This window comes from Oryzias melastigma, linkage group LG6 (genome assembly GCF_002922805.2).
Source record: "Oryzias melastigma strain HK-1 linkage group LG6, ASM292280v2, whole genome shotgun sequence".
Taxonomy (NCBI): domain Eukaryota; kingdom Metazoa; phylum Chordata; class Actinopteri; order Beloniformes; family Adrianichthyidae; genus Oryzias; species Oryzias melastigma.
Window position 1 is genome coordinate 34,780,188 of NC_050517.1, and position 8,752 is coordinate 34,788,939.

General features: G+C 44.2%; 1 protein-coding gene across 2 annotated transcripts in view; it reads right to left on the reverse strand.

Annotated features, from left to right (window-relative positions):
- dusp8a (dual specificity phosphatase 8a) overlaps positions 1 to 8,752 on the reverse strand; it is a 31,436-nt gene that overhangs the window by 14,226 nt on the left and 8,458 nt on the right. For both annotated transcript variants that reach the window (XM_024281331.2, XM_024281329.2), the window contains exon 3: positions 3,390 to 3,528. In XM_024281331.2, coding sequence (XP_024137099.1) covers positions 3,390 to 3,528 — 139 coding nt within the window. The remainder of the gene's footprint in view (positions 1 to 3,389; positions 3,529 to 8,752) is intronic.

An 8,752-nucleotide genomic window follows, 5' to 3' on the forward strand; every position in this document is an offset into this window, starting at 1 on the left:
AGTCAAGGCCTAAAAATAGAGGTCTGTTCTCAGAGAGAGAGAGAGGGCGACGTCAGGGGAGAAAGTGGAGAGGAGGTGGTGGGTGGGGGGGGGCGGTCATTGACAAATAATGCGTCTGGCCTCCCCAGGGAGGATGACCTCACCTCTGAACACAAGCTCCTTTTGAATGAAGTCATTGATCTGCCGCGACTCCCCAGAGTGTAACGGAGAGGGTTCAGATGGAGGGGGCGGGGCTTAGAGAGCAGGTAAAGAGGTGAAATAGCAAAACTACAAAGAAAAACAAGAACTGGGACCAAACTGCAGCTTGTCTGCAGGACTGTTGCCATGACAACATACCTGGAGTGCGTGTGTGTGTGTGTGTGGGGGGGGGGGGGTACATGTTCACATCATTTCATGTTTCAATCATTTTGTACACAGAGCTAAAGAAAGAATGACCTGCAATGATCTCTGTACCTTCACCTGTGTGATCACACCTGGATCTGCAGCAGCTTGTGTGTTCGTGTGATTGTTCTGTGTCTGTGTAATCGTTGTATGTCTGTGATTGTTGTGTATTTGTGTGATCTTTGTGCATCTGTCTGGTTGTTTTGTGTCTGTGTGAATAATGTGTGTGTGATTGTTGTGTGTCTATCTGATCAATTGTTGTTTATCTGTGATTGTTGGGGATTGTTGTGTGTCTGTGTGATCGTTGTGAGTCCGTATGGATGTTGTGTGTGTCTGTGTGATTATTGTGTCTTTGTGATCCTTTTGAGTCTGTGTGATCGTTGTGTCTGACTGTTGTGTGCCTGTGTGATTATTGTATGTCTATCTGATTCTTGTGAGTCTGTGTGATCGTTGTGTGTCTGTGTGATCGTTGTGAGCCAGTGTGATTGTTGTGTGTCCGTATGGATGTTGTGTGTGTCTGTGTGATTATTGTATGTCTATCTGATTCTTGTGAGTCTGTGTGATCGTTGTGAGTCTTTGTGAATGTTGTATGTCTGTGTGATTGTTGTGCACCTCTGTGATTGCTGTGAGTCTTTTTGATTGTTGTGAGTCTGTTTGGTTGTCGTGTTTGTGTGATTTTTGTGTGTCTGTGTGATTGTTTCCATCTCATTGTGTGTTCAAGTGTTAGTTGTCGTCGTCACACTCGCACTTCAGATTTTTTTGTCTCACTTCTGTGTTTTTGCGTCGTCAGTGAAGCAGAAACTGCTGCGTCGTTTTTCTGATCCGAGAAATCAGAAACTGACCACGAAACCGGCGTTCTCCGTTCCTTCTGTTGCTTGAAACGCGGCGACGCCTCTAATCTGACAAAAACAGGCAGATGGCGCTGCAAAAGATTAGGAGCAATCTTTCACATCTGCAAACTGCATACACAAACACACACAACAGTGTTGTTGTTGTGTTGTTCTTTCATCTTCCATCATAAATGTTTATTTCTGTCAGTCGTCTCTTTTCTCCGTCCGTCACCTCAGACGTTATCAGGTCGTCCTGCTTTCATCTCACATCTCTTTCTTCTGCCTGCATCCTTCCTGCAGAGACTGCAGCAACAACCCCCCACCCCCACCCCACCCTCGTGAGAGGAACTTTGGAATTACAAAAAATTCAACCCGTTTTATGTCAAAACATCATCTGCAAATATTTATACACAGAAAAGAATCAGAATCCCTTTAATTAAAAGACTTGTCATCCAATCAAAAAAGGGCGGAGTTTAGGGGCGGACTTACCATTGAGCCCCCCCCAAACCACCTTTAAAGGCCCTCAGCTTTTAATAAAACAAGCCTAAAAATTCCCATTATTATTTAACTGTCATAAAAAGCAAACCACTGAATGTCTTATGACTGCTCATGTTTAGTTAGAGGAAAGCCCTGATCACTTCTGGATTATGGATCACAAAGAATCTGAATCCTGAAACTGAAACACAGAGCTTCAGAAATCTGCAGCATCAGAGGAATGTTTTTCTGAACGTAAAAACTCCCTTTCAAACAGAAAACATCAATAAAACTTTCATCCCCATTCTAAACGCAGTCTGCTTCCATGTAACCGTACCCCATGAAATGATCTGCAGTGAACAGAGCGTGCACAACAGACATGCGCACGTGAGTCTGAAAATAAATAGATGCAGTCGTCACTTATGATCAGAATTGAGAATCCAGTAGAGAGGACTGGACGATTATATCCTCTGAATCTGTAGATTTCACCTTTAAAGGATTTTTTTTCCTCCACTGCTAAAACAGGAGGACAGAATGAAAATGAAATCATCATTTTTTTTACTTTAACCTGTCAGTTATTAACGTGCGTTAATCCCCTGCAGCGTCTTTTAGTGTCATGTGACCCAAACACAGCACCTGTGATTTCTTCAGAAACACCTGCCGGCGGAGGCTGCAGCTCCACTGACCTCAATACTGCACCCAAACAAGCGCCGTCATTGGCCGAGCCCGTGAGGAACATTTCTGCCACTGTTGTCGTGGAAACAGCAGAGCGGCAGAAACAAAGATGGAGGTGGAGGCGCGCGCTCTGCGCGTGAACAGAAACCTTCATGCACACTCATTACTGGGAATGGAAAACCTGAGGAGGAAAATCCTGGCTGTGTGCATGTGTGTGTGCACACGTGTACGTGTGCATGTGGGCTTGCATGTGAACGTGCACTTTCATGACTGTATGACATGTGCTTGCAGGTGTGTGCGCATGCGTTTGTGTGCGTGTGTATGTGCATGTGCGCTTGCATATGTGTGAACGTGCGCTTGCATGCACATGCGTTTGTGTGCGTGTGTATGTGCATGTGCGCTTGCATCCGTGCTTACTAGCGTGTTCGCGTGCGTTTGTGTACATGCACTTGTGCGCTTGCATGCGTTTGTTTGCGTTCGTGTGTGCATGTGCACTTGCATGTGTGCTTGCTGATGTGTGCGCGTGCCTTTGTGTGTGTACATGTGTGCGTGCATGTGTTTACAGCAGGATGACCCCCCCCCCCTTCGAGGTCCTCTGGTTTAATCCTCAGCATCCATGAATGACTCATGAAAAAGGCTGGTCTCCTGCAGGAGGAGGAGCAAACTGAGGAGGAGCAGAGATTCAGCTCCTCTGCTGGTTTCATCTCCGTTCTGCAGTCAAGCTGATTCCACTCCTCACACATTCGGGACGAGTCCTAAACCTGAACAGGGTTCTGTCCCTCAAAGAGCTGCAGATGTTCCCCCTCCTGTCTGTCCTCTGGTTTAGTCTGACAGGAGCAGCAGGAGACTCAACGAGACTCCAGGATGGAGGTGCAGGTCAGCTCCATCACTGATCAAACACCACAAACGCTGCTGGGACGATCAACAGCAACACCTGCTGGCTACACCGTGCAACTGCAGCAATGCACCTGCTGTCACTGAGAGTGTGGGTGTGTGTGTGTGTGTGTGGAGATGTTTTCTCACACCTACCTGTGAGTAAGGAGACTTTGTGGAAGGTTCCCTCCAGCTTTCCCAGGAGAATGTGGAGAAATCCCTCTTTGGACAGATGACCGGCTTCTTTGGAGCTCTGGTCGTAAACCACTACTTCCTGCTTCCTGCCCAGCTCCACCTACGGACAAACAAAACGAGAAAGAAAGAAAGGAGGTCATCCCGGAGAACCGCAGAGGAACATGCAGGAGATGCAGCTCACACACACACACACCCCTACATGCAAAGACACACATGAACACAACACATTCCACTGCTGCTGAGAGCAAGCAGCTGGAAATTGACTAAAGTACAAACACAAACAAACAAAACACACACACAAACATGCAACAAAACACTCTTAACATTAACACAAAAATTCAACAACAAACACAACATACACATAAACATGCAACAAATAAATATATAAAAACACAAAAACATGCAACATAACACACTTAACATACACACAAATCAATACACACATACACACACAAAAATGCAACACATAAATATATGCAAACACAAACACACAAACAGTCGCTTTGAAGAAGCATCACTTTTCAAAACCAACATGAAGGATTTCTCTCTAAAGATGCTGTGTGTTGCTATGGAAACCGTTCCTAAAGACGGTCATCACCGTGGAGGCCGAGGGCCGTCAGGTGATGCTGTTCATGTCAGACTCTGACAGAGCATCCCACGTGAGCGCGGACTGAGCATGTGCGGGAGGCGCTCTCAGTTGTCAGGCAGGCTTCAGTCACATGACCGGGAGGCAGCAAACACTGCAGCCATGAATCACCGCATCACTGAAACGTCAGCGGTCAGGGAGGGGGGAGGAGCCACTGCAGGTGTGATGGAGACAAAAGACGAGGACACGAGGAGGACTGGGACCTGCAGACTCCTCCAGGTGAAAGACGCTCCACACCCGGAGCGGCGGGAGGAGTGCAGACAGGCGGGATTACTGCTGCCCACTTCCTCCGCGGCGTGATGAAGATCAAAGGCTTTTCTCAAAGTGATCACGAGTTTGTCTAAAACAAAGAACCAACATTTCTACAACAGCAGCAAATGTTAAGAAAAACAAAACGAGTTTTTGAGTTTAATTAGACGCTGGATTTGACCTTTGCTGACCCAGAGTAATTCTGTCTAATAATCTTAATGGGATTAGTTCTATTTTGGGAATCTGATCTAAATGCCTGCAGATTACGGCTCTTTAAGAGTACACGCGCGCACACATGCACACTCCTGCAGCTTAGAGCGTCTCTGTTGGTGACGTTTCCTTTACATTAGGTGAATAAAGATGGATGCTTAAGTCGGTGCAGCGGCGCCCGCCCGCCGCCGCCCAGGCTGTGTTTGTGACGGAGTTGCAGGACAGTTTTAGGGACAGGAGAGTGAGGGTGGGGTCGGCGGTCGGCCGCCGAGCACGCTCAACGACGCAGCCGAGGTTACTGATACTGAAGGAGGGTCTGGAGGTGGGAGGGGCTACAAAGAGACAGGCAGACAGGCCGCCAGATTCCTGCAGTACTGAAGCTGTGAAACGCTCCAGGACGTCACGCTGCTGCATCCCAGGAGAGACGCTTACAGGAGACGAGCAGCAGCGCAGATGTCAACACAAACGAGTGCAGGGAGAATGGCGCTCAAGAATCCTAACGCCATCAGCTCCAAATCCGATCGGTTTGACCTGAAACAGTAGATTCACCTTTAAGGGAAGCGGGAACTGCATGAATGGAGGCTGCATCCGAGCTGCTGTAAAAGCGGTTCAGACAACATCATTGCAAACAGCCTTGAAAATTAGGAGGTGGAGCTTCAGCAGGGAGGGTCATCGTGCACGCTCACATGTACACCATCAAACATGGGGTCAACATACGGTGGAATGATGAGACTACAGCTTGACCTGACTGTTTTTCCCAAATCCAGATCCAGAAATCAGCTGCAAGGAGAAGGACTGACTGTGGTTTAGTGAGTTCCAACTATAAAACAAACAAATCCACATGTCCTGGTCGGCACAGTGGGGGTGGAGCCTCTGTGCGGTAAGGCTGGATATCGCCAATAGTTTCCAGAATCAATTAGCATCAAGCTAGAAGACTTCAGCATTACGCGATAACTCAATCTCTACTTTTATGGATTAATTATTGATCTATTAAGTTTAGATCGATTAATCAATTGTATCAGTCCAGCCCTAGTTGGAAACAAACAGCACTTTTATTTCTCAGCCATACTTATGAACCTTATTGGTTAAGACACATTTATTCATTTTTTTCCCTTATGCTGAAATTTGTTTGTTGCAGAAATCAGACAATGGTAAATGTTCCCTTTAAGAACAAATATTTCTGAATTTACCAAAAGAAACGGACCATGAATTTGCTTTGGTAGCATCAGGCTAGCAGACTTTAGCATAATGCATTAGCTCAATCTCTTAATGTATGGATTGATTTTTGATCTATTAAGCTTGGATTGATTCAGATTGATTAATTGATTTTATCAACCCAGCCGTACGTGGTAAACAACAACACTTTCAAAATGGCTGCCGTGTCCGTCCCTGAGAAGGCGACAGCTCTGCAGCTTCCTTTAATTCATGTCTCCCCTCGATCAGTGTGGTACCAGACAGGTTTGTGGTTGTTACATGCATGCGGTTTTTCAGGTTTTGACCCCCCCAACACACGGATACTGACAGCTGCTGGTTAACTGTTTGCAGCATCAACTCTACACCCTCATGTCTAACCCCGGAGGGACCATGAGGGACAGACATGAACCTCACGGCTGCCTCTCCCTGATTTCAAAGACAACTGAGTTTAGTCCTCATTCAGACTCCTGTGTGTGCGTGAGCATGTACACATGCGCCCGTATTGATCTTATCAAAAGTGGTCAAACATCACAAACTACCACAGAGGTTCCTCCTTCGATGACTGTCAAACTTCCACCATCGTCTGCTGCTCACATGGAATGCTAAACAATCATCTAAACGTTCCTTCTGGCCTTCCATAAATCACTCTAGAACTTCATCTGCCATTAAAGTGTCTGTCGGTGCTGAAAGTCGCTCTCTAAAGCCATTGACCTCATCAAATCAAACATGCAGCGTTTCCGGCTCTGGAAAAACCGCTGCCGGCTGCAGCAGACAGGAACTTGGCAGAGGAAAAACTATGAATGAAAGCGCGTTTCCCTTCAGGCTCGTCACGAAAAAAAATCCAGAATGAGTCACCAGCCCGACGTCCCGGCTCTGCTGCTTCACATGAAACAGGGAAAGCTTCCGCCTGGTCTTTTATTTTGAAATTCCACACTTACTGGAAACGTCTGAGATGGAGCCACACACATGCATAGTGTTTTGTGTGTGTGCACCTACACACAGAAAGGTTGTCCAAATAACACAGGAATTCCCAGCATGCATCATTTATTCTTCCTAACCAAACAGGTGCTCAATTCCCGGTCCCCAATTTTTTACAAACCTGATCCGTTGCTTAAATTTGCCAAACTTTATTGTTCTGCAGCCAGAAAACAACAACCTTCACTTCATATGTGCGGCAGAGCCGTTGTCATGGCAACGCACACATTTGAGTGAAGATCACTGAGGTCGGTGGATTGAGACTTTTGAGGGCGGGAGGTTTTGGTAAAAGATTCATTTTAAGATAACTGACATAAAAAACTAAGAATTCAGCAAAAATCATGAAGGTTATACTTTTATTATTACATTCTATGAACGCAGAATTCCAAGATTTTGACACATGTATGCTGAAAGAAGCTTCGAATAATCTGAAACAAATGTTCTAGTTAGTGGTGAGGGAAAAAAATCGATTTTCAGATGTATTGTTATGAGGATAATTTGGCATTTAGCTAATATTTTAGCTGGCTATCAGCATCAGTGTTTTCATCTATCAGTTTCAGCATCTTCAGGCGCCAAATTCAGCTTTCAGCATTCACACTAGCATTATTGAAGGTAATGTTATATATCTAGTTCACAATAATGGTAAAAGTTACGGTTTTAAAGTTTTAAAATGTAGTTTTAATGTGTTCAATATCCTGTTTGGTCCGCGACCTGAGGTGTGTTTTGGATTTTGGCCTCTTCTGCGATTGAGTTTGACACTCCTGACTTAAAGCGACCGTTTGGAAGCATTTTGGCTCTCATAAAGTCGAGGGTCAATTGGATAAAAGTCACGGTTTGTAAGTTATGTCACAGAAAAATTCAATATGTAGGAAATAAATTAGTGAAGTCACAATGTGCATTTAATTAGCCTGATGTGAGTTAAAGAACGTTTCATTAAAGCTGGTCTAAAGATAAAATGTAACTTTATCTTATTTAAGGTTGTTGAGTTCAAGGAACATTTTTCTCTTTTGATGCTGTGAAAGATTTTTGATTATCAAACAAAATATTTTTCATATCAGAATTTTTATGTTCTGAATAAAAGTTTAAAAAGTAAACTGATCTGGTCTTTACTTAAAAATACACTTTGGTGGAGAAAAGTGAGTCATATTGGTCGACTGCATGGTCTGCAGCCCTCGGCTCAGGAGCCTCATGTTGCTTGTTGGTTAAAGGAAAACATTTTTTTTTTAAGTATAACTGTAAAAAGTAAGTAGTAAAGTAAAAAAAAAAAAAAACTTGATTCAACTCATTTACAAACAGTTGAAGGATATTGAAGAAGCTTTTGGACAGATTTTTGAACATTTTTAAACAAATTCAAGGATTTAAAGTGCCACTGAATTAGCTCCAATTTTGGTTTATTCGATTTGCACATTTTGGTCTGAAAATTGAATTCTAATGATTTGCTGTATTGAGATGATCCTATTTGACACAGGATGTTTTTTATTTTGAAAGGAAGTTATGTGAAATCTTAGACAAAAAATATAAACTATTTCAAGTTTTGAAAAAAAAAAAGCTACATTTTATTTTGTCAAAAAAAGCGTTTATAGTTATAATAGTAACACTAATATAAAAACAAATCAGGATCTTTTTTTCCTGAATAGTGAATACAATTCAATTATAATCAGTATTACCGCTGGGAACGCTTTGACAACAGATACAAATATAGCTGGACTGGGACTTTAAATAAAATGCAAAGATTTTTAAATCGTCAGGAAAATATAAAGTATAACTTGTGTCTAAACAGGAAGTTCTCCGCAGTAACGTTCTTGTTGACGCTTTAACATCCTCCGCTCTGTTTCCGTCACCGCAGCGGGGATTATCCCGGATTAAGCCGAGGAAGCATTCGCCCGGCCTGCAGACAGTGCCCGTACTGCCCCCCATCACCAAACGACCTCCAGCGCCCCCCCCAGCTCTCTGACCCACATTCACAGCATCATCAGAGGCAAAGAAATGGAGGGGAAAAAAGCGGACGCCGCGTTGGTCTGTAACGCTCTTTCAGCTCCAGTGAGGACTT